Source organism: Trachymyrmex cornetzi, unplaced genomic scaffold, assembly GCF_001594075.2.
Source record: "Trachymyrmex cornetzi isolate Tcor2-1 unplaced genomic scaffold, Tcor1.1 scaffold412, whole genome shotgun sequence".
Lineage (NCBI taxonomy): Eukaryota > Metazoa > Arthropoda > Insecta > Hymenoptera > Formicidae > Trachymyrmex > Trachymyrmex cornetzi.
Window position 1 is genome coordinate 908,635 of NW_017298876.1, and position 26,939 is coordinate 935,573.

Consider the following 26,939-nt stretch of genomic DNA (forward strand, 5'->3'; position numbering starts at 1 on the left):
TTAGGGCTCTTCGGTTTGGCGGTATTATAACTGCCCGTGAATCAATCCCTTACTTAGTAACATTCTCCGACCACACGAAAACCCGGCTCGTTACTGTCCGGTTAGAACCGGGGTACCATTGCACCGTCACTTTTCGCGGTAAGAACTTCTCGCAGCTTCCTCGTACTCCTCGGGGGATTCTGACAATACTTCGATGTCATCGCAGCATCCGCGTCTTATTGTTAGTATCGATGATGATACCTCAAATGCTGACTTCTTTTCATATCGAGAAGTTATCTTCATTCTTAGTTTCCTATTCAATAAATGATTTTTCGAGTAGGGAAAGTTAAAATAAAAGTTTTTTTTAATCTTTAATTAGAATATATTGATCTTGATAATCTTGGAACTTTTCCTAATTTTTAAATAGTAATGATTTGAAATAATTTTATATTTCACAATCTTATTTTTGAACTTGAAAAATTCTTAAAAAGAAATAAGACTAATAACAAAAACTTGAATGAATAATTCTAAGAATCCATATATTCCTTTAACACACACAAAAAATATGTATTTCTGTTAAGTGGACTACATAATTCTATTTAAATTTTTTATTTATAATAAAGAATATATATGTATCTGATGCATTATGAAATTTCTAATATATGATACTTTATCTTGCACCGGGGAAGGGAGACGGCAAATTAGTAGCATACAATTCTTTGGAAATTTTTTTTTATCTGACTCTATAAAAATTTACATTTTTTGTAAAATTATTTTTTATCAATAAATAAAAACTAATGTAGTAAATAACAATATCAAGAGTGTACAGGGCACTTAAGAGTCAAATATAAAGAGAAAATTATTTAAAACATAAAAACTCAAACCAGAAGTATATTTGATATAATATTCTATAAATCATCGCGGTCAGTGCTCGTTTGTCGAGAAAGTAACATACATGCTTAATACGGGTCTTTTTTTTAACATTTTTAAAATTTTCTCTTTATATCTGACTCTTAAGGGTCCTGTATACTCTTGATATTATTGTTTAAATTAAGAGTTCTTTGATTTTATAATAATGTAGTAAAATTTTAGGTTTTGATCGCAAAGTCATGATATCAAAGTCTGTACAAACTGATCGTACTACAATTATTTGTAATTATTTTGTTCGTGTTGAATAATCGCATGATTGCACTGATTTGAATGAATTTTTAACATAGTATTTCCATTAACTTTGCTTTTTACAATCTATTGTCTCGGTATATTTTACAGAAATTTCTTCTAGTATCTTCAATGTCTGTAGAAAAAAGATTGGAAAATTGGACTTAATAGATTGCAAGTATATTATTTTTTTTAACTAACAACATAAAAGCTACAAAACGAATGGATACATTTTATCGTATCTTATTCTTTTTTTTCACTTAAATAAAATTAATACAAATTATAGTATATGTTGGATGCTATTAGCTATAATTATTAATTAAGAAAACCGTACAAATGTATGCAAAAATGTGCAGATTTTAATACAAAAATAACTTCATAGTAAAACGTTTACCAAGTGCAAAATCCATTTCACTTTTTGAGCAATCAAACTCGATAGTTACCTCGTTTTTCTCCTTTTTATACCACGCGACATTGGTCTGAACTATATTAATAAGCTTCTCGATCACGGTGTCATACTTCTCGCTTTTGCCTTTCAGTTGTAGTAGCTGACAAAAAAAAAATCGCGATTGTTATATAATGATTCGACACTTTTAACACCCGAAGTATATACATATACGTATATATGTTTCCAGAGACGAATATCGTTCACTTTTCGATTCTTGTTAAGTTTCATCACTCGTGCAATTTTCTTACCCATTCTATGTCCTCTTTTTGACGAATGTTTTCCGAGAAAGCATACAATACGCCGATCAAGGTAACATCTGTGCTGAAAGTACAGCAATGAAGATGTAGCGAGCGTCAGACAATAATAGTCGGATGATCGTACAAAAAATTATTTGTAATTGATATTTATTAAATTTTTTAATAATTATTTTTTCAACAATTTGAAAATTGTCAGAAGAGTTTTCTTGCCAATTGTAAACTTTATTTAACTTACTAATTATTTCCTTCTGATGTGTTTGTGTTAAATTCATTCCAATGTTGAGTTATGAACTGTATTGCAACGTGATATCCGTATGGATTTAACGCAATGGACCTTAGAGCTATTTCTACAAATTCAGACGTTACGTTCTTTTGTGAATATATTGTGGACAGATATCTGGAAGCAATTATTATAATATGCAATAAGAAATTGTAATATATATTTAAATAATTATAATTTAAAATAATATTCAAACGAATACCTACTTAACACTTTTTATATCGCACCTGTCTATTAAGAATTTTAATGTAATTTCATTCTATCATGAGATGCGGAATGTATCTCACCTTTGCAACAGACTCGCGTTTGCATGACATCCCAATGCGAAGGCGAGGCTTTTCTTATCATGTACCGTTGATTCGTTGTATCTTTTCAGGAGTGCCAGCCATTGTTCCTCCGTGGTGACTTTCATGAGTGTGCAGTACGCCCAGCTACGAAATTCTTGTGGTAAACTAGTTTAACAGATAGTTTTACTGCTATCATAACAGTATTTAATACAGTAGTTAATTTAAAAGCCATTGCTCATATTTCTACGATGTATTTAATTAATACTAAATGTAATTTTATAATTTTCAAATACATAATGTGAATGGTTCAAATAATAAATTAATTAGAAATATGTTAAGAAGGGCTATGAACCAAAATGAAAGAATAAAATAAAATATAAATAATAAGCAAGAGATATATTGAAAAGCGCTAAAACATATTACAACAAATAAAAACAAACGGCGTTTCGACTTCGATTGGGTCATTTTCAATGTTAAACATGTAATATCTTTAAATAAAATATTTATATAAACATATTTAAAAAGTCAACGGCTAATAATAATTAATGAGAGGAAATACAGACTTCTGCTTTGATGTAGAAAATGGTGGCATAATTACAACCTATGGTTATCGCATTGATATGAAAACGCATTTCGATGTCAAATCCAAAAAGACCAATTTCTAGCAATGTCATTGTGCGTATGCCAGAACGGAGATTACTCGCTATTATCGTGTCGCAATTACAATAGTTCGCTAAAAATATATGAAATCAATGTCGGTAAAAACGATGAAAAACTCAATCTGTTAATATAATAATAGAAGGATACAAAACAAGTAAAGATAATTGATATAAAGTTCATATATGTATAAGAATAAAATAAAAATTAAGAGTAAAATACAGAAAATCGTAGAATAAATACCTTAGAAATAGTCTTAAAGTTAGTTCACATATTCATAGATAAAAATGAGATCACTCAGAATATAAAATCTTTCAGTTTGTTCAAGTATTTAAAATTTCGAAACAAAATCGGATTGTACAGAAATACATAAAAGGAGCAAGTTGCGATGGAACTTCCTTAAAATTTCAATCGGTAATGAGAAAAGAAGGAAAGTTAGAGGTACAATTAATGGAGGGGATAGGAAATAATATGTTTTAGCGCTTTTCAATATATCTCGCTTATTATTTATATTTCTTTTTATTCTTATAGTTTGTAGCCCTTCTTAACATATTTCTAATTAATTTTTAATTTTCAATGTTAATATACTTAACTTTCATGATTAACAAATCTTAAAAATGAACAAATACATTTTGTATTAAATGTACAAATATTTGCAGTTTACTTCGCTAAATACGTACGAGTTCGACGATTCGTTTTGTAGCATTTTTCGATCAAAGTCAAGGACCGCCGTTAAACATGCTTGATAATCTACCGAACAAGCCGATTTCATTAAGTTAATTTCGAATTCTGTCCACAGCGTGGGATTCTTATAAATAACCATCGGTGCGATCTTGCTGTACACTTTATTTATAAACTTGCACATGACGAACTGAAAGAAGTCAATTGAATTTAATTGATTTTTCGTTTAAATATAAAAGAGTAGAAAAAAGTTTTCATATTAAGCTTAAGATTTTTAAACATAAAATTATTTATGGCAACACATTTCTTTTCAATACACATTGAAAATATCTATAAATATAACACAAACTCAGATAATCCAAGAGTACTTTTTTTAATTATAATGAATTAAAATAATAATTTAGAAGCTCGCTGTTCTTCTTTTTTAATTTTCTTTTCATATCGTATCTCGTCCTCTTAAAAAAGAAAAACTGTCTACCGTATCGAGCCAATATCTCACCCTCCCGTTTCAAGATTCTGTTTCATCTTTAAAAACATCAAAGTGTTCTTGTGAAATTGCGAAGAAGAAGGTAAAGTAACCGGCAGCGATATTTATCGTAACATTATAGAGATCTGCGGTTGATTCGCACAAGAAGTAAGAGTAAGTAATTCCATTTATCCAGAATTTACGAGCAATAAACCGGGTGGATTAAAACGCAGAGATACGCCGCAACGTATTTATTTAATTTGGCACGTTAGGTTTACAGACGTGGAGTGCCTGAAGAAACCGTGAGGCCCGCCTCTCAACTCGCGGTGAGGCCTCTCCTCTCGTATATTTTTGCAATAATGGCTTCTGTGAAAAGGGAACTGTTACGGCAACATTGGTCGGCGCGAGTGCTTAATTAAATGTTACGTGCCTCGTATTTCGGTGCAAATAATGATTGAGTCCTCCGACCTAATTGAGAACGTCGAATCGTAACGACGGCCGATGGGCCGATGATCACTTATATATCTGTCCCAGGGATAATCATACGCTTTATAATGCCATACTTAAGTCTTAACTGCGCGTAATAACGACATAAGCCAGAACTGCATAGCGGACGATTTAGATCGCGCGAGGCGGCGTCGATTATATCTCGCATATCTTATCGCGCCGCGACCGTATAAATTAATAATAAAAGGAAATGTGCTCGCCTTTGCAATCTCGCGCAAATCTACTTGGAAAGACGAGTGAACTTGACAAAGTCGCAACTAGAATGTAGCAAATATACCGCGAACATTTAAGAGGTCCACCGCTTTACTTGTGTACGATCATCGTCTCTTTATACTATCGAGGAAATGGTCGATGTTCATAATTAAAACAGTACATTTTATTGCTCAATATTGTGCGTAAACATACAGCTTCAAGTATTACCTTGATAACTTCCAATATTACCTTGAACAAGTCTGAGTTCCAAAGTCGATTTTGGATGGTAGTTAATAAACGCAACGCAGGTGTCCATAATATTATTCCACTTTCTTTTTCCATTTTCTCAAGAATATTCCACATAATTCTTTTATCAAGCAATCCGGCGTTAGTCATCGCAGACGAATCGGTTAGCACTTGAACTTTAGTTACTTCCGGCAGAGCTTGAAAAGATTTTGTCAACAAGTTCCAGTTTTCTATATCGTAGTTGACACGATATAATACTGCAAATAACAGGACAATAAAAAGAAATTATTAATAATAGTTTTACGTATAAGTTTAAAGGCAACAGTCTCCGAAAAAAAAATATTATAATTCATAAATTATTAATCCTTTTCGCTCGACGTTACAATAAACGAAACTATTCTTGATACAGCTTTACTATCTACTGATGAATTACAAATTAATATAAAAACTAATAAGTTTTTGTAAACTCCTTTAATTAAAATGATTAATAAAACCGTAAAATATGTATTACAGGCAATAGGAGTCGACGCTGGTTATCAGTTAGCGCAATTTTTCTTAATACTAAATATACTTAATACTAAATTTACTATCTACGATTTACAGTAGTGGTACGACGATTTTTGAACACCCTATACATGAAACAAAATTTTTTATGAATTTATGAAGTGGCTTGAGTTTATTTCCAAATTGATCGACACCAGTTATTGACGGTAAAATTATTACTTTGTTATCTTCTTAATTGATCGGCGTATGTTAAGACAGTAATATTACCCGTTTGATTGATATTGAACAAAATCCACTGGTTGTTGGAAGTCGCCTGGCTCAAAGCAGTGTCGTTAATTTTCATGCGTTTCTTGACCATCCATGCCTTCGGCAGGGTATTACCAAATTGCTGTTCATTTTCGGTTGTCCACGTCAACGGGATGTGCCATAACTCTTCGCTCGTACTATTTAGGCCATAATGATAAAATCGATCCTGAAACACAAACATCGCATAATCGAGCAATTTTTATCGATGTCCATTACACAGACATTTCATAATTATATTTTACTTCTTTATTTAATTTATCTTTTCTGACGGCTTTATTATAGTATTATAATGAAGATTATAAATTGCAGTTTTATTCGTAAAAGGTATCTGTTTAGAGAATATGATGTTTTATATTTTCTCTCTCTCTCTCTCTCTCATCAATTTTTGAGAAAATTATAATTTTACAACACGCATAAACATACAAAATATGTAGAAGTGGAGTTGGAAGAAATTATTGATTATGTAGACACTGTAGACAAATTAATATAAAAATTATTAATGTGTCAGCAATTTATATTTATAATTATCTTCGACTGAAAAATAAAATGGCCGTGAAAAAATTTTATTATAAGATATACATGTCATATTCGATATAAAATAATATTTGTATCAACGGTATATGTTTTTTAAATATATTTTTAAATATAAAGTTTCATTAATTTGAAAAATTGAAAAGTCACAGTTAAATATAGAACCCATCAAATTTTTGATAAAAAAAAATTGATTCCAGATTAATCGGAAGAAATTGAGGCATTCTGTATAATTTAATCATTCTGTATAATTTAGCCACACAATTTCCTTTTTTCTCGTTACGTTAAGAGAATAACGATTATTAATATCGTCGTAAATGCATTCCATCGATAAGTAATTTGTCGTCGACGAAACAAGATGAAGAAACGCGCCTGGAGATCGATCTGCGATAAAGAGCGGCGCACCTGCGTAAGCTCGATCGCACCGGTTTCTCGATTCTGTTGGACGTGCAGGACAGGGAGTCCAGCCTGATACGTCCAAGTTCGCATAATGTCCTTCATGCGGAGCCCTGAGGAAGCCGGTAGCCCGTTCGCTTCATCGATCTCCATCTGAAAAGCGCTCCAGAGATCCTCCTGATCGGCGTTGCGATAGTGATATGTGCGCATGTAGTGGCGCACAGATGAGAGGAAGATTCGCTCGCCCAGAAAATGATAGATCATGTGCGTCACGCAATTACCCTTGACGTATGATGTCAAATCGAAGACGCCAGTGAGCCTGTTTATTTTCCTCAGATCGATATGTAACGGGTGTGCCGCTTCGCCGGCGTCGTTATCAAACACGTCGTGACACTCGATCAAGAAATAGGTCTGCAGATCCCAAGATGTAGGTTCAATCTGAAAAATCAAGCGTTTTAATCAATATCATTGGTTAAATACCACAACACCATGACTATGCGATATAAATATGCGATAAAATTAATTCTTATAAAATTATTAAAATATGATTTTAAAATGAGGTGAAAAAGTTATTAATTAATAATTATTTAAAAATAATTGAAAATCAAAATATCGATTATCGATTTTTTATGTAATTTTCTATAACTTTGCAAAATTCTACATAGCTTTTACGTGAAAATTAATATTTACATTATTCAGGAAATGGAAGTAACTCGTTACTTGTGTGTGTAACGAAGTTACAGTTACAAGTTACTTTTTTGATAACTTTACTAGTAATTGCGTTACTTTTTTTGATAGCTGTAACGGTAACGTAATTACATTTTTTTGGTAACGAATTTTACAATTACTTTTATCGTTATTTTGCATACGATTGGACACAGTTCGATTGGACACTAGCCACTCATAGCGCTTGAGACTAGAAATGCCCCTGGGCACCCGTCCGTTGTGATTGGTAATTGTCGATTTTCAAAAAGTAACGAAAAAGTAATGAAAAGTTATTTTCTCAAATAACGACAGCTGTAACGAGTTATTTTTTAAAATCAGTAACTAGTAACTTGTTACTTTTTCTATTCAGTAACGAGTGACTGTAACTTCTTATTTTTAAAAAGTAACTTTCCATTTCCTGATTATATTATATTAATATTTATATTATAATATTAAAGTATTAATATTGAAGTGTTATTTAAAATCCAATTTTTTTTAAGAAAAAATTATTTTTTTATTTAAAAGATTGCTCGAAGATAATAAAAGACTGAATAACAAAATTATTACATAAAGTGATAATAATTGATAATTTTTAATTAATATTATTTAGAAAATTGACTTATATCCACTTTACTGCGTTTAATGCTAGGAATCCGAAAAATGAGGCGAATCCTTCTTTCAACCACACTTCGTCCCACCATTTTGGCGTTACCAAATTACCGAACCATTGATGAGCGACTTCGTGTGCCGCGATACTAGCTATTGACTTTTTGGACTCAATAATACTGTCATCTTTCTTTATAAGGATAACGTCTTCTCTAAAAATATCAGTATAACTCATTAGTACTATAACTTTTAATCTAAATTGTAATAAAAATTCTGTTAATTAGTTTGTACGAGAAAAACATTCTAAAGTAATCACAATCACAAATTCTTGTTTAGAAAAATCTTGAAAATGCAAATTATACTTGAAAAGGACAATATTTTTAAACTTCGAAACTTTTTACAAAAAGACGAAGTTGAGCATTGCAAAAAAATAATTCGTTTACCGAAACGTTAAGAGGCCCCAGTTTTCCATTGCGGCATATGCTAATTCAGGAACTATGATCACATCTAGTTTATCTAATTCATAATAAAATCCAGTAAAATTCTGTACTACACGAAGAATTTTCGATATCAGATCGCCTACGTATCTTGTATCGTTCGCAATCTCTTTTCTGAAAAAGATCGTATGCGATGGCCGATCGGTGACAGTAACGTTGTAACTCGAAAAATCGGTGACCATAAAAGCAACCACGTAAGTGGGCATACGGAAGGTTTTCTCATAATGGTCCCAAACATATCCTGGCATGCCATGTCTGAAGAAAAGGGAGATTGAATTAAATTCGGATTATCCTTCGATAAACGATTACAGGAATACAACTTTGCAGGGATCAGGGGATATAATAAGCGATGCGTATGTATGTTACAATTGCAACAGAATCGCTCTCTTTTACATTTCCTCGGTGAAGTTGCGCATTGAGTTTGAGTGCGATCGCATGTTAGACTTTCTGCCAATCGAGATGCGAAACGGCGTCTTGATCCATGGCTCGTCGAAGCATGGGTAGGCTGATCGAGCGTAATCTGGGGAAAAATTCGACACCGCTATCCATCTGGAAAAAAAACGTCTGCTTTCGCAATATGCAGATATAAGTTGCGTTAAATATAACATTGTAAAATAAATAAAAATTGAAATTTTTGAAACTAATAAATTAACAACATTAAGGCTGGATTGTTCTTTTCAATAAACTTCAGCGTTCACTCTCTTACTCTTCTACTTTCTCTCTTTCTCTTATTCTTTTACTCTTTTATTTATCCACTGGATAAATCATTATAGTTTATCTGAAGATGGAACAATCGGCCCTAAATAAAGTATCTTTTAAAACTTAACGTCAGGGACGGAGACTTTTGACTTCTGAGTGTGTGGAGTCATTCAAACGAAAGGAGGGGGAATTTCAAAATAATACAATTATTTTTTATCTTTTGTTGTATGTATAGATTTCTACATATATATACCCTAGTCGTTGTTTTTTGTCAAATTACTCAAAATTTTTTTTAATTTGTCAAAAATTAATATACTTTTTTTAAATACCGAATTCTGGATGTGGGGGGAATTCAATACCCACGGAAAGGTATAGAAAGCTCCATACTCTCCATAAGAAAGTCTCCGTCTATGTTTAATGTGACTATAGGTACAACAAATAAAATTAAGAAATAAAAGCCTTAAATGGTTAAAATAGATCTTTAAAGCTTAAATAATTCAGTATAAACTTAATTAATAAATTAAAGACATCACGTTTTTGTATCAAATTATAATACCTGGTTTCGTTTGTACTATGGTCAATGTGTGCGCTCCTGAAAAACCCTTTTGGTTTTTGATGTAACGGGATCATATATTTTATGTGTAAAATGTAAATTTCTTCCGTTATTAATACATGTAGAAGAAACACGTCGATAAAATCCTTCTCATCATCCATTACAGTGTACGTGCTCGTTAACTTTGATGCGTTCGATGAACGATATTCCTTCACGCTAATGTCTTGTATAAGGAGCTTACGGGCGTGAAGTCGTATATGTTTAGTCGGTACTTTGGAATAAAATTGGATCTGTGCATCACCGATCATCGTAAAATTATTCTCTTCTAAAATGGGCAGTATTTTCAAACTGCAGTAAAGAGAGAAAAAAATTGCGATATGACATTTTAAAAAAAGCGTAATACCATATATAAAAATTTCTATCTATTTGTATAATTTTATTTACTCTAAATGCAAATATCTTCTGTTTCTAATATTAATTTTAGCCGTAGTTTGCCAATTGGAGGAAGTGAGATTAAGTGCTGCAAACGTTTTAGTTCAAGTCTGTAATGTCAATCACTGATGATAGATATATGTGGACAGAAAAGTCAACATCAATCAGTCGACTAACACAGTGAAAATCTGTGATAGTTAATCTGTGTTAGTAAATCTATATATAATAATATATTATCTCAACTTTAAATATAAAATAAAAAGGAACGCATTTATTTAAATATTATGTATACATATAACATCAAAATACCTTCCTTCCTCTGTTACACTAGCTTTAATATTTGAATTAAGTCTTTAAAAAAATCTTAAAATTTGAGAAAGCAGTCAAAGGTTGCAGCGAATAGAACTTTTTTTTCATTTCTAGCATTTGAGTAATCAATAATCGAAAAGATTATCAGAGATACGTTGATCGTCCTGCTTACGTGTATTCTAATGGTAAGACTTGATCAGACAGCCTTTCCAAATGAGCCATTTTACGAGACTTCCCACTGGTCGACCCCCTATGTCTACCATCCCGCCGATTTTCCATACTCGAACTAACGAACCAGTAAATAATCATTGAACCAACGAAGATGAGTATCACCACCGCGATTCGCGTTCTCACTTGCCATCCACGATGCCTAACGTAAGCCGGAATTTCTAAAGCATGTTTCCATATAATTTACAAAATTTTATTTACTTATTTATAAATTTTATTTATAATTATATTCAACAAAATAAGAATAATTAAGAGTAACAGTAAACGTTGTAGCTATCAAATTTCAATTCTAATATCTCGTATGTACATAATGTCTGTTATTGTAACTTTGATTAAAATTAATGATACACAGTATTCCATTGATTAGTCTCTATTATCTGGAAGAACAAATTTGACAGAGTCATTCAAAAAATATTTAAAAATGACAAATTCTGACAAATTCAGACAGTATTGCCAAAATTTGACGGTAAGTATCTCATTTTGTCTGTAACTGTCCGAATTTGTCCGAAATTTGTACATTTCGATAATCTTCGAAGAAATTTCAAACGAATTCAAACACATTTTAACCACATTTCAGACAATTTTGGACATATTTGGACAAATTGTTCCATCAGGATTGACTTCATTTTTGCGAGAAAAATAATATGCTATAATTTTTATGAAAATACCGTTTTGACAAGTTATTGTATATGTTGGATGTTCCGATTGATTCTTTTAAAGAATTTAAAGTAAACTTTTAAATGTTTGTTTCTTATATTGCACGTCTATAAATTACATCTTTTAATAAATTTTTCTTTCGATGAAACCTTGCTTTTACCTTGCGTTGGATTGTCTTCCATGTTTATCGGCAAGGGGTGCTATACTCCCGCAAGATTTAGCAATCGTACGAACATCGCCACGACGAGTAACTAGCTGCTACTGCGTCCGAAAAGCAGAAAACGCGTCAAGGGCTCGTGGTTCAACCAGACACGTCCGCCAAAAATAGAGAGACACTTGTACGCCATTTCCCTCCTCTGTACTTTACTCTGACGTTTACTGTCGATCGCTATTTGCCTGGAATTTTTTCGCGGACCGTTGTAACGACTTGACGAGTGCGCGTCTCGTTATGCAACGCGTATTCAAGAATACACCAGCAGCGTCGTCATCTCGCGTTTATAATTTATAGGCTTCCGGTAAATAGTCGAAGAAGAAGTTCAGGGACGTTTCGTCCATTAATCATTATAGACATAACAAACAAAATTGGCTGCTACTAGAAAACAATTCGCTGATCTTAAAATATGAGCAGAACATTGTAAATTGAAAAGTAATGAACATTTAATTACCTCTCTAAAACTCTTTGGAGTGAAATCTTACTTTAAAGAGTGAAAATTTAAGCCAGTCTTGAAAAAGAGAAACTCAATTTTCAATTTCTTTAAGAATAAGATTCACTCTAAAAGTTTAAAGAGTATATAGGTATATATATATATATATATATATTTACAAAAAATATAACAATTACATCACTTAATCAAATACACGTTGTTTGATTTCGTTATTTATATCGGATTTAACTCCATGGATTGACAAAAATTTTTAAATGAACGAATTGTAAGCTTCCTTAAATTATTGTACATTGTGATTCCTTGCAATTTATAAAACAGTTTTTTAATTTATTTTAATTTATTATTTAATATTGTAATTATCAATGATTTGTATATGTCAACAGGAAGTTAATTCCTTCAGTAGACTGATTGGATAATCGTGACGGACACGTGGGTGTCTAATGTATACTTAATGTGCTGCAACTATGGTCCGTAAATGCGTCGGCATTAGTGTCGCTAACTTTTGAATTAGTTGCATGAGAATCCTCGTTTGGCTGCTGATGAGAAAGCCAGACACCTACATTCATGGATTTATATTCGAACTAAAGACTCGACTGAGAGCCTGCAACAAATGTTCATTGTGGGATCTTCTTTTTTTTCATGTTACGTCCCACGAAACTTGGAGAACTTGATTTCATAAAAAAAAAGGCTTTAACTTATGAGATATTGTCTATTTCTAAGCATCTTCTTTGAAAAATAATACTCGTGGGAAAATGCAGCTTATGTCTTTTAATTTCTATCTTTAGTAAACTATAAATCGGTCATTAGATAAAACTAAAAAGTTTTATACTGTTCATTCAAAGAAACAGAATTAATCTGAACAGTGTTTACTGATCTCTGACGTTATGCGAGCTTCGAAAATTAAATTGAATGTGTTTTAATTCTTATTTGATACGGAAGACTTTGGAGAGACTAGCTGCAAGACGAAATTCAGGAAATGCGTTTCCAAACGGGCGTTCCCGTCCTCGCAGACCGCTTGGCACCGTTTCACTAGGCTAGGAGTGTCTCATATTTCAGGGAATCTCGCTTCCTGTGGCGATAGCCTAGTACTTCGATGAGGTGGTGGGCCTCTCGTCGCATCTCTTTCGGCATCGTACGCGCGTGTAAGCCGCATTCAGAGGGGGTGCAAGCGTCCGACAGAGGAAGCCAAACAATGCCGATGACTAATGGAGACGCGTGACCCTCAAGAAGGAGTCGACCCTTCGAAACGTGCCGCATCGAGGGACCCGGCCGGTGTCCCACATCCACCCATTCTCTCACTCTCGCGCAGCCGTCACTTTTCGCTCCTTCTCTCTTTCCTCCCACTACCCTTGTGTTTTCTTAGGTGGGCCTTTACCGAGATTGACTTCTCGTTGACGGAGTAATAGCCATCCTCAATGAAACACACCGACGACGAATTCGTGAATGAATCGGATCAAAGAGCCAACAAAGAAAACAACTTCATTCCTTTTCTCCACATTTTTTTTCATTAGATATATTAATGTGATTCTTGCAATTACAATAATTAAATTACATAGAAAATAGTTTATTTTATTTGTATATTATTCTAAAAAGCACATTGTTAACGTAAATAAAAAGAATCAGTCATTTATTATTAAATTTAATATATCAAGAAAATTTAATTTTTCTAATATTATATCACATGCATACATTGTTTAAATTATTTTATGCAAGAATTGAAAATGTTTACTATTGTGTCGATTAATCGTTAAAGTTTTTCCTAAAGTCTCTGATTAAATTTCTTTTATCGATATTGTTTTCTTTGTTAATGAGCTAAAAATATTAACAAACTAATACTTACAAGTTATTTTATAAGTTAGTAAAAAATCAGTTAAACTTATGTGACAATATTGAAAAAATGAAAATAAAAATTAATGTAATTTATATATATAATAAATTAATAAATAATAATATAAGTTTGAGAGATTCATATTAAATTAAAAAATTTTTTTTTTTAAAGAATCAAATTTGTAATTAAATTTTGTTGAAATCTTATACAAGTTAGTCATTAACAATGTTTATGCTAATTGATTTATGTTTAGTAATCTTAAGCATATTTTACAAGATTCAATTTCCTTCCTTTCGTCAAAGGAAAAAAATTTAAACAATCGTGACAACCGAAACGAATGATTTCTTTCCTTCTAATAAAGCATGACACACTTGTCTCATAGTCGGAAGTTAGTATCGTATTTCAAAATGAGGGAAGAAGCCTGGTTTACGTTTAATAGGGCTAGATGAGATATATGAAAGAAAATATATATATGTATTAAAATAAGTAAGAATTCAAACTTTAATAAAAACACGAACTAGTTATAACAGTTTTTCTTAATCTAATTTTAATCGATTAAAAAATTGTTTGAAGAAATTTGAAGACAAAAAATACAAAAACTTATTTCAAAATATATTTTAATTTTCGTAGTAGATTCATATATTGAAAATAAATTTAAATACCATTTCAGTTATCTAAAATATATTCTTAATTGGCTATTACTTGTTTCATCCAAAGTTTGACACTCCTGGAAAGACAGCATTGAAAATTTAGCGACACATGGATAAAACAATTCGCAAAAACAGCGTTCACATGCGTCATATAAAAATTCTCTTAATCGTCAAATGTAGAGCTCAGAGCAAAAAACTCAGCGGTCCGGCCGCTTCGTGTGTCACCATTTCGAATTCTTTCGCGAACGCCGACTAGTCACTTTGGCTGCGAGAAACGATTCACGCTCAGGGATTGGCCAAAAAGCTGAAAGAAACGTAGAAGAAGATTACGGAGCTTTTGTGGCCCTACTCCTACGATTCTCCTCCGACGTTCTCGATGTTCTCCATGACATTCTCGCTGCCCTATGACGGCGCCATCACATGTGCTCATTTGACATTTCCGAGTAGGCACTAACGCAATTCGCATCCATCCGCGCGCGGAGTGATTCTACGGTGAACCTGTGCTTGCCTATTAATAAAATTATAGTGACAATTAATAGATATTATTAGTAATCTTACCAAGATAGATATTAATAATAATCTTACCAAGAAAATATATATAAGAACCGTAACGAAAAAATACGAGCAAAGAGATATAAAAAGGCTATTGCAATATATATTTAATTTCTTTTATAGTGTTCTATGATAAGATTTTTTTCTCCGAGCAAATATAAGTGTAATTAGGATCTTGTGTATCTTTCCGCTATTTTTGTAAGCACGTACTTTTATAAATCAAATAAAAGGACAAAACAAATGTTAAATGAATAAATCGTTGAAAAGTTATTGCGGATTTATCGCGAATTGACTGCTGATTGCTTTATAGTTGCTTTATTCTTGTTAATCTTTCTTTGTCAATTCTTTATAAAGATATTCGTATAAAGAATTCGCGTACTGACACTGTCAAAATCTTTATTCGTTACTATGTTGTGTTCGAAAGACACGATTGCGTACAGCCATCAGACATCCGATAATTTCGAATTACCACCGACCCTGCCAACACCATCATCTTTTCATATGGAAGGGCAAAATGCAAGATCAACAACAGGCTGTGAGGCACCGTGGTACCACAGGTGGTCTTGGAGCAACCCATCAAATCCTTGCGGCGGATTTGATATTGCAACTGACGAAACCGCTCGTTTAATCCCACCGCCTTACGTCGTCAATTTTCTTCAAAACACCGACAGCAATCAAAATTATCGCACGTGCAGGTAAAACTCCTATATATTATACATATAAAAAAACTAATGGACTTTTTTGACACCTTATTTATTTAATATTTAAGAATTTTATTTATTGAAAATTATACTTTAAAATACTTTGAAGGTAACTCTTTAAGAAGCACAGTATACTTCAACTGCTCTACTGTATAACAGTGTCGAAACTGATATTAATCTTGTTATATTTATGAAAATATTATATTTTATTTTGCATTAAAACAAATATTTCACTTCCATAAAAAACAATTAATATGACTCATAATTTCTAAAATTATATATATCTTTTATTAACTTATTATTATATACAATTAATAAATGTTTCTATTATCATTTATTACTTTTTCAATGATTTTTCGTATCGTAAGATCGTGTAATTATCATTGTAATATACCTTGTTACATTAATGAATATTGTATAACGTTTAATTTTTGTAAGATGGGAGCAATATTCTCAGCAAGATGCAACAGATTGTCATCTGATAATCGAGCAACTGAATGGAAAAGGAGACGAGAAGCCTTTGAGCAAACCTGAAGATTTATTATTCGAAAATAATCAAGATCGCCGTGTTACGACAAACACGGGGACAATGTTTCGCACTTGGGAGATGCCTCATTTGCAGAATATAGACCTCGAGTATGAGAGCAAGTATCAATCTTGGCAGGATTCGCAACATAATGAGAATCATGCGAATTCGTTGTTTGGAGAAAATACACGTTCGCACCAACGAGAACGAGGTAATGTTATTTTTTCATCAACTCTAAGAGATCGTATTTTATAAAATAACATTTATATTGTGTGTGTGGGGGGGGGGGGGATATATATATATATACATATATATGCACTATATATACAGGGTGTCCCGAACTTTTTTGCCAATCACTTTTGTGTAGAGCGGACTAAACTGAGTCGAAAAGTCTTCTACCATTTTGCAATTTTCGCAATAGTTAACAAGATATTAAACCTCGTTTATTATTTCATAAGTAAATGTTTGACAATAAATTCTTTATGTAGTGATAGAGTAATATCGTATTATACTAATAGAAAAATATACGATATGTTGAATTGTTTAATTACAGAAGTTAGATTTGATGATAAAACCGTAAAACGTGGAAATCGTAATATGAGATACCCAGGGTATTTCTAATATGAAATAAGCTATGGTGCTATGTCATAGTGAAAATCGTTGCTAAAGTATAAATGTTATTGTACAATAATAAAAAGGACAACCGGAATGAACATCGAGTACCCATTTCTGCGATGTTTGGTTCCAACTACCTATAAAAGACGAGTTCTGGGTACAATTTATTGCATGCTCATTTTTCGCGCAGGCTGGCTATGTTTGTTTGTATTTTAGAAACATTAAATAAAGTTTTCTAATTGCAATACTGTACTTGCGTTTTATTATCGATCTCTCGGGGCATCTCATATTAGGAGCACAATTTTTTGACTTTGCGATTTGCTCATTTTTACATTTCTTTAACCCTTACCGTACAAAGTCAGATACAAAGCCAGTGACTGAGCGATTTCTGTTCGTACAAGTTTCTTTGAGTCTTTCGATAATTATAAATTATACTACATTTTACTATTTTCCAAAATAAAGTTTCAATATTTATTTTAGAAAGTTGAAAGTATGTTGGTGAATTTTTCGAAATTTCTTGAATCATTCTGAATAGGTAAAAAAAACGGACGGATTCTATAATGATCCATATATTTGGATGCATGATGCACCAAATTGTACCTTGCATTGTAAGAGTTAATTTAAAAAAAATAGAATTTGAATTAAATTTTACGTAACACTATCATTAAATTCCCTTCAAAATGACATATTATTATTTTTAATTCTGCCCATAGCGTCTAGCATTTATACATGTATGTATATTTGTATATATGTATACGTAAGTTATTAGATTAAAATTATATTTAAAAAAAAACTATCTATCATTCAAGTAGAAATCTATTATAACTTGTTGGAAAATGATTTTAACTCAATTTAAATTATTCTGAAGCAATAATTAAGCCATTGTTATACGAATTTTAATAGCTCTGCACAGCTGTGCGTAATACATTAGGTTGAAACCTTTTGAATTATAGCTTCAACAGATTTCCGACGTAAATCATTGATAATACAGTTAGAAGTTTTATGACTTTAGTGTCGCCAATGCGGCTATAACAGGCCCAGTACAATCTAAATGTTTATCGGATGTCTAACTGCTGGTATACATCTTGCATAGTAAACGTCATTGTTGTATCGCACGCTGATATTTAATGTATTCTGTCTACCCTGCTAATTTGTTGAATAGCAAATAAATTTTGCGTCAAAAATAGAATTCTAATATAAATTGAATAGAACAAATAAGAAATTAACAATAAAACTAAAATCAATTAAAATTAAAATTAGTATATTCCTTTTTTCATGAGAAATCTAATATATCTAGATTGTATTATAAAATAATAAAAATTAAGGAAAGTATTATAAACAATAATAGAGACCGAAGTTGACCCAAAATCGTTATGAAATCAAGATTTAGCAATTCACTATTTTACTTCAAATGATTTTATTTCGGCTGCAGTCGATTTGGACGCTTTCAGCACTTTTCAATTCTATTCTCATTTTACATCTAATGAACGATAAAGACAGAATGATGATTATTTGCAGCGTTAAGTGGACCGCACTCTTAGGCGACATATGAAGGTTACAGTCGATTTGGACGCTCACGCGCTTTAAGCGCTTGTAATCATCATTCTGTCACTCTAAATTTACGATATTATTTTTTTATTTTTTTGTTTAGAGATTTCTTTAACAATTACTTTTAATACTAGAAATTTAAAATGCCTATTACGGTCGTAGAGTTGGATCTTCATTGCTTTAAATAATTCAATTACTTTTAAATTTATTAAATTAATAAAAATGTTTTAATACGATAAATAAAAACAATCTAAAAAACGGTTAGAGCTGAGTCTTAGTAATTAATAATATTTCTGTGACTTTTTAAAATGTTTTAATTTACATATTACTGTATAAGTACATACAGTACATATTGATGTATAAATCATATATTTATACATCAATATAAATCTTCTTTATTATATGAATATCATTATACATTAACTTGTCCCGTATTTGCAAATTAGTTGCATCAAAATGTTAGCTTTTAGTACTTTGATGTTACTCTCTAGTATTACTCTAATAGCGGCCATCATTGCGGGCCATGGATTATGAAAGATTTTGCGTTTGACGTCAGCTAGCAATTAAAGTCAAGATAGCGGCACGGAAGCAAAGTTAAGGGCTTCAAGAGAGCGAAAAAGAGAGAAGGAAAGACTCTCGCTCTCTCAGCAGCCACGTGTTGCATTGCGGTAGAAACCGCGTACTTCTAGCAAAAGCGGATTTCGCAAGCGGGCGCATCAGTGCAACGTGCACTGATGCATCGTACATGCGACTATTTTCATCTGAGGCCGACAACAAAAAGTCGCCGACGAGCCGCGAAATCTTACCGCGGAAAACCATACGGCAAAAAGATCGAGCCGGATGATGAGCGCGTTATGTCACCATCCGGGATGGAACTGGATCGTTCTCTTAATGCGAATGAGAGAAGTGGGAGAGGAAGGGCTCGCATCGATACCACCTAAAGAGAATGTTGTCTGAAATTCTGTTTCTTTTTAATTTTATTTTATTATATACTGAAAATCAAACGAATAGAAGGTAAAACTAGCCGAAACGTATGAAAATTATTATCGTTTAACGATTTTTTATTGTTCTGTCGTCTCATCAATAAATTTAACTTTTATATTGAGAGAATTCTTTGAACAATTTACGCACTCTGAACAGCGCCTATTCTCTCGAGCCCTTTTATTTTTTATTAGTACTTTTAAGTTAGGGAATCGTGATATTCAAATTTTAAAGTTCGTCCTTTATATTCAAATGTATATGTATATTCTTCTATATATATATAGAAAATATATATTATGCGTATATATATTTTTATTTCTGTTGATTGTAGAAACAACGAAAAGAACAAGCGATAAGCCGCGGAAAGAGAGAACTGCGTTTACAAAGCAACAGGTCCGACATCTTGAATGCGAATTCGCACATAGTAATTATTTGACACGTTTGCGACGCTATGAAATTGCTGTAGCATTGGATTTAACAGAACGTCAGGTACAATATAAACAATTGAATAGAATACAGAATTTTTATGTCTTTTCATCATTAAATATATTTTTACAGGTGAAAGTGTGGTTTCAGAATAGACGTATGAAATGGAAACGGACGAAAGGAAACACGGCGAACGTACAAGAAGCAACCACTGTATCGTGACATATATTCTCGAGTTCGTTATTCAATATATTTAGATTTTAATTGTATATAATTTATATTTGTGACGATTGTGACGTAAAGAATTGCGCGTTTACTCTCTGTACCAAAGATTCGAGTTTATATTCATCCAGAAGACATAACGGATTTTATTTGAGCCAATATCTCTTAGAAAGTAATGATAAACTATCGATAGTATCTTTACCATACCAATCTCTTCTGATAAATCATTCGAATAGCAGCTTAAAACTGTAGGTCCCATAGATATGCAGAAGAGATTGTCACATTTCTGACAATTAAGAACCTACAGACTTGTTTTTGGAGAAAAAATAATTTATACATACACAAATTACTTATAGAAATTTCAAAAATTTACTATGATAATGTGTTAAAGGTATAGTAGAGCTCTGTATTATAAAATAATTTCCTATTGTTTATTAAATTTATTTAATGCAAATACAAATTATAAATTAAATCTTAATTATAAATAAATCAGGACTAAATTACATTTTTAAATGTTTGTTACATTTTTTATATGTCAACGGGTTGAAATTTTATGCTAATCCCCTTAGCTTGCAATTTGCTTTCTAATGTAGAAAGTTTATCAAGCGATCTTTGAACATATTTCTCATGATCTCCAGCACTTTGAAGACGGTTTCTACTTAGAGTTGTTCGTCTTCTATTTTTGAGTCTAGGATATTTATCTTCTGACCAATTTATGCCCAAGAAAAATCCAGAATGGTGCTTCTCGGGTGAAATGTATGTAGCTGAAAAACATATATTTATAAATAATGAAAGACAATTAATTAACAGTATTAGTACAATTTTAAATACCTTTTAATAATCGGCCGCACATTAGATAATTGTTCATTGTGTCTGCCGCAATTTTAGCAACTTGTGAGTGAAGGAATTCAACATAACCGTAGCCGCGACTTTTTCCAGTCTAAAAATATATTTTTATAAAACTTATTGCAGTTATAAAACAATTTACAATTCAAACATTAACAATAATAATGAATTCCTGTCAATTAGAACAATAAAACGCAAATAATGGAGCCATGGGAATCATCCTTTTTTTAAACTTTGGACGTTACACAATAGTGACATGTTTGTATCACACAGTCATTAATTTTTTCATTTAATTCATTCGAAAAATTTTTTGCATTATTAATAGATGGCTATCATAATCTTGACGCTGAGATTTTTTGATTTTTTTCCATGATTGGTGAAAATATGTTGCTATGCTTCATACGGTTCTACCAACCAACTGTGTAACTGTGTTAGAACAATTTTGTGATCAATTGCTTCTTTCATGGACCATGCATTTTCGCAAGAATTTATATTAATGAAATATACGGTATTTATAAATTATTATATTTTAATAGATTCACTGAGGATGGCTCAAAATACAGCCAAAACATACTCTTAGCTGTTTAATATAATTTTAACATTGTTACGACACAATATTTATATCGATTAAATAAATTAGTTTCATTTTTTGCATTTACACACTCCTATGTTGCTAACTCCCATGGCTTCATTATTTACATTTTATGTAAATACTTAGATGTCCTTTTATATATATATATATATATATAGTTTACAATTTATTTTATAAACATATACATACTCTTTTAGATCTTGCTAATCGTACTCGCGTTATATTCCCAAACTGTTTGAAATAGTCTTTCATTTGTTCTTCATAAAATCCATGAGGTATGTGTCCTACGTAAACTATTCCTCTATTTTTAAATTTCTGTGGTTTGAATTGTTTAGGTTTAAGTTTTATGAAACTGTTTTCCTTTTTTGTGGCTGCTTTAGCTTCTGCTCTCTTTTTCTACAAAAAAAAACATTTATTGCTAGATGTAATTAACATTTACTATTCAAGTGATATAAATTCATATTAAGGATATCTCATTAAAACGATTATATCAATTTGAAAAATACCAAAACAAGGTAATTATTTAGAATACACATGTCATACGTCGCAACAAAATTTGATAAAAATATACTCGTTTGACGCGTTTTCTGCCGAATTCTTTCATAGTCATTTAGGACCCAGAAGTGAACTTTGATGTTATTCTAATTAAAGGATATGCATGAATTGAGGTCGGCACGTACAAAACTTGTTCTTTAGATGCCAAATTTTTTTTTACGAATAGAAATTGATATTTGAAGGTGCTTTTAGTATTTTAAAGAAAATAAATGCGCAGGGCACGAATGATCTAAAGGTGTGTATTAAGAAATATGTGTAAAAATTTTTGGAAGTTCAACGAGACTGATCGTCATTGGCTTTTTTTGCTTATTAGAATTTTAATAACTAGATATACTATATATATATATATATATATAAAAGCCAGTGACGATCACTCTTGTTGAACTTTCAAAAATTTTTTAGATGAAGCAACATATGATAAATACGTTTTTCATTTTATGGAGGTTATGTCGATACCTTAAAAATTTGCTTGACATTTTTCACAGCTTTCTCGAGACTGGCACCTGCTTTTGGCTTTGATATATTCTGTTTGTTCTTGGTATTTTTCCTCAAGACCAACTCCTTGAACGTCACGTCTTCTTTCTTTACTTTCATATTTTTTTAACCAATTAAAACAAGTTTATTAACGTTTACACGTGCACAGTACAATCAGAGAAAGACGCTAAAGAGAGAGAGTGAGAGGGCCGAAGCGGGCAGGAAGCACAGACTACTGTAATAACACTAGACTGCTAACTCTTCATTTTTCCTTATCTAAGGCTGAAGTCACATGGAGCGATTCATGCAGTAGCAAATCGTAAAATACTAAGGGCCACTTTCACCAAGCTCAGTTATGTTGGATTCACACTGCATCCGATTTGCGTCGTACGACGCTTTGCAACCAATCAGAAAACAGGATTCCAATGGATTTTGCTTCGTATCATCGTAACCGCCTCGAACCAATAAGTACTACTGTCTATACACCCTACTATCCACGTGACAGATTTCCTAACCTCAATAGTTGTCAACTTTAACGCTCAATATCTCACAGGGTAGAGCGACGTTTTTATTTGCCAGATTCTTTTCATTTCATGACATTATGTGAGTAACAATATTATTATAAACAATCTAAAATCTCTGCTTTAAAAACAAATTCTCCATAGGCTGGTAAATGATAAAAATACAAATATATAAAAATGTTTACTGTCTTATTCATGAATTTACTTGTTCTATATAGTCAAAAATAGTATCCATGATAGTATCAATAACTGAATAAATATGTTTTGAGTCTTGACATTTGTCATGTATAAAACGGTATTTGTAATAAAACATTTTATTGATTGAAGTGATGAAATGGATATTTGAAATTATGAAATATATAAATAATACATTGTAAATTAATAACTATTAAATCACATAGTGTATTGATATTGTCGCTCAGATACCTTCGATGCCTCGGATTCATTAAATGTTAAACAAGGACAGATGATAGAGACGTAGCCATTGTATATTAAAATAATTTGTTTTTAAAGCAGAAAATTTATATTTTGGAAGAGGAGAATTTGTGTTTTCAAAATAGAGAATTTGTTTAATAAAGCAAAGAATTTGTGTAATTGAAGCAGAAAATACTTTTTCTTATGTCGATGCAACAGATTTTCTAACCTAATATATAATAGTTAATTTTAACAATTAAAAAAAAACTTTTAATATCTCACTTCACGGGACTGAGCACATTTTCTGCCAGATTCTTTCGTTTTACAAAAATAAATCGAATGAACATAATTTCAGTGAAATTGAAGGTGAAAAGTGTCTTCTGGATAATTACCTATTCTGTATAATTACCATTATTCTAAGTGTACTTTTGTGCTTTTTGTTTTTTATTTTTTTGATGTTTTAAAATTATATGATTATAGATAAGAGAGGGAACCAAAGTATATGTATAAATGATGGCAAATGCAACAGAGAAAACATCCGAAGTAGAATTACTACCATGCAGCTTTAAATTTCATAATTTTGTTGCCAAAGTCGGTGATACTAATATTAATTGCGAAATAATAAGGATGGAAGATTCTTTGTACCTGTGGATTGGAGATTCCGTTAATGGCAGCATGGAAGACTTGTCTTTTGCTCTTACATCAAGTTTCGAGAAACAGCCTATTACAACCAAAATCATAGGTTCTATAGCAAATGCTATATCCACAAACATGGCTAAGAGATTAAGCATGAAGTTTGGAAAAGCAATATATGTTAGTTTTAATGTAACTCCAAACAATATAATATTACCAGGAATTGAAAAAAGAATTCAAGAAGAGTTCAAGACACATGCAGATCTATTAAGTTTTTGACTTCGATTATTGATAAAAAACACTTTAAATATTTATTTAAACATAATTTTGTATAATGTAATAATTTTTAATATTTGTAATTAATTTAGAATGTTAATGTATTATAAAAATTTTGGATTCAAAGGATAATATGTTGATTATTTGTCATTTATTATGTGGAAGAACTAGATAACAATTTATTAGTTTATTAATGAAGCAAAAAGATGATCAATCTTTTCATATTTATTCCTTAAAAATTCAATAATTCGGTATAGTTTGATTGTTGATATTTGTTAGCAAATTACAGTTTTGATTTTACTAATTTTTCTAATTAATATCGATATCTTGAATCAATAAGATTTCTTCATCATCGTTATTTGATAATAAAATTTGACAATAAAAGTATATATCTTTGTTTTGATTTTTCTAGTAAATGTAGGTAAGTAATGTTCTTTAAAATATTTTTTTCCATTATTCTTTAAAACTCATTTTCTTTAAATTTTTTAAAGAAATATTAATATTTTCTACAATTATTAGATACACAAATGTGTAAAATCATTTTTAAAAATCTATCGCTATATTTAAAGTACGTAATATTTTTTTTAATTTAATCAAATTTTTTGCCTCGACTTCCAACCGAGGTAATATTTTTCGCAATAAGTTTATTACAGTTTTTTAAGATTAAATTTGGGAAATTCGGGGGGGATTATTAATATTTCAGATTGATTGCGTTGAAAGTCCGACAACCATATCGGCACGCAATTATAATTTCTGAAATTAATTCATTTAAATGAATATATATAATAGTTCAATATCTTAATATTCAGATCGTAGTGGCGCTTCGTATTTAAAAATAATGTTTTTAATTAAATTTAATGATAAAGTTAATAATAATAAGAAGAACGTATAGTTTATATATTACACGTACTTTTATTTTAAATATGTGAGCAGAATTTTATAATTATATACATTAAATTTAAATATAATGCATACTCTCTTTCTAACACAAGGATAAAATTTATCCCGTATACTTTATATAATTTACATTTGACATACTTTCCAGCAGTGTTTCGGTTTTTCAGGCACCCTTTTCTTATAAATGTTCTTAATAATAATACTTTGCCCTGATGAGATTGTTTAGAATAATTCGCTTGAGTGCTTTAGCCTTCAAGAACGCTTTGAAAATAATCGATTTTCATAGCAATTTTAAGATACACTTGCTGTTAAAAAATTAATGGAATTAAATACGTAAAATAAAATTAATATAAAGATTTAATAAGACGATTACATTATAAATAGGTATATTCATTTTTTAAATTTAATTTTTTTATATTACATACAAGCATTAAATATATCTTAAAATATATAAAAATTTTAAGCATATGGTCTCAAAGTTTATATTTGCAATCCATTAAGAAATAAAATAAGTAATTGTAGGCTGAATTAAAATAATATTGTAAAAAATACACGGTTTGATGTATTAAACACATAGTTTAGATTGCAAAACTTTCTATTTAAACGCATCTCACATACTTTTAATGTATGTTGTTTTCTTCTTACAATTGCCATTAATCGATCATGCTGTTCTCGATATTACACACATTTATAAAATTATGATAAAAAATTTCGGTCATTCTGTCACTTTCTTACATGTACAATTTACATTAATTTACATTAAACATTTATTACACACGATACACTTAAGAAGAAAATATTCTGTAGTAGTTCCAGTTAATTGACTTTTATCTAAGCAGCATCCGCGCGGGCTGCTTTTAACACATCTCCGGTGAATAAAAAAAGAAGTGATTGGGTGAAGATATTAGTAAATATTGATACTCGCCACATAATGTTATGCTACATATTTGTTTTTAAACACAACACTTCTTTATATTGATATGTTTTTCACAATAAAAAACAATTTCTATACTCACACTTTTAGTATAATTTATAAGTTTAATTGTGTCAATAATACATATTTTTTATAATTTTGGAAGAAATTTTAATAATTTCGATCTATATTGTTTCTAATCAGACTTATAAATAATACAAATATATTAAGAAATTATTCTTCATGATTCTATGTTCGGAAAATTTAAATATCTTTTGCGATTGAAAAATGCTTATTAATTAGATTTTTAAAACATAATTCATTCAGTTATAACCCGTTAACTTCCACAACTTGATATGAATAATTTTTACAATTTTTTGAATAAAATTAATAGAAATTACAGTTAATTATTCTCGTGATTGGAAATATTTTTAATTCATGTGATATATATATATTGTATATATATATATATATACAGGGTGGGGAAAAAGTATGGAAGCAAACAATTATTTCCGAAACTATT

At 30.8% G+C, this 26,939-nt stretch overlaps 4 protein-coding genes across 6 annotated transcripts; 2 read left to right on the plus strand and 2 right to left on the minus strand.

The window, feature by feature from the left end:
- Nucleotides 1-1,147: 1,147 nt before the first annotated feature.
- On the minus strand, nt 1,148-11,964 carry LOC108764304 (thyrotropin-releasing hormone-degrading ectoenzyme-like). 2 transcript variants are annotated; one of them, XM_018512455.1, is made up of 15 exons: nt 11,742-11,964; nt 10,869-11,085; nt 9,959-10,303; nt 9,097-9,252; nt 8,650-8,958; nt 8,235-8,418; nt 6,905-7,333; nt 5,930-6,134; nt 5,162-5,415; nt 3,747-3,937; nt 2,410-2,553; nt 2,078-2,239; nt 1,834-1,906; nt 1,581-1,685; nt 1,148-1,273 (listed from the first exon to the last, which is right to left on the minus strand). In XM_018512455.1, exons 1-15 carry the CDS (start codon nt 11,761-11,763, stop codon nt 1,205-1,207), a joined length of 2,865 nt encoding a protein of 954 aa, XP_018367957.1. In that variant the 5' UTR covers nt 11,764-11,964; the 3' UTR covers nt 1,148-1,204. The 2 variants fall into 2 exon arrangements, with proteins under 2 accessions (XP_018367957.1, XP_018367956.1); XM_018512454.1 differs by having other exon boundaries at nt 2,410-2,574.
- Nucleotides 11,965-15,763: 3,799 nt separating this feature from the next.
- btn (buttonless) lies at nt 15,764-20,631 on the plus strand. The gene is made up of 4 exons (XM_018512461.1): nt 15,764-15,971; nt 16,416-16,714; nt 19,979-20,136; nt 20,206-20,631. The coding sequence occupies exons 1-4, from the start codon at nt 15,778-15,780 to the stop codon at nt 20,293-20,295; spliced, it is 741 nt and encodes a 246-aa protein (XP_018367963.1). The 5' UTR covers nt 15,764-15,777; the 3' UTR covers nt 20,296-20,631.
- Nucleotides 20,632-20,815: 184 nt separating this feature from the next.
- LOC108764308 (MKI67 FHA domain-interacting nucleolar phosphoprotein-like) lies at nt 20,816-22,943 on the minus strand. The gene is made up of 4 exons (XM_018512459.1): nt 22,745-22,943; nt 21,923-22,129; nt 21,127-21,235; nt 20,816-21,059 (listed from the first exon to the last, which is right to left on the minus strand). Exons 1-4 carry the CDS (start codon nt 22,880-22,882, stop codon nt 20,824-20,826), a joined length of 690 nt encoding a protein of 229 aa, XP_018367961.1. The 5' UTR covers nt 22,883-22,943; the 3' UTR covers nt 20,816-20,823.
- A 272-nt stretch (nt 22,944-23,215) lies between these two features.
- LOC108764312 (proteasome assembly chaperone 4) lies at nt 23,216-24,624 on the plus strand. 2 transcript variants are annotated; one of them, XM_018512464.1, is made up of 3 exons: nt 23,216-23,230; nt 23,316-23,365; nt 24,178-24,624. In XM_018512464.1, the coding sequence occupies exon 3, from the start codon at nt 24,208-24,210 to the stop codon at nt 24,607-24,609; it is 402 nt and encodes a 133-aa protein (XP_018367966.1). In that variant the 5' UTR covers nt 23,216-23,230; nt 23,316-23,365; nt 24,178-24,207; the 3' UTR covers nt 24,610-24,624. The 2 variants fall into 2 exon arrangements, with proteins under 2 accessions (XP_018367966.1, XP_018367965.1); XM_018512463.1 differs by lacking the exon at nt 23,216-23,230 and having other exon boundaries at nt 23,273-23,365.
- Nucleotides 24,625-26,939: the final 2,315 nt, after the last annotated feature.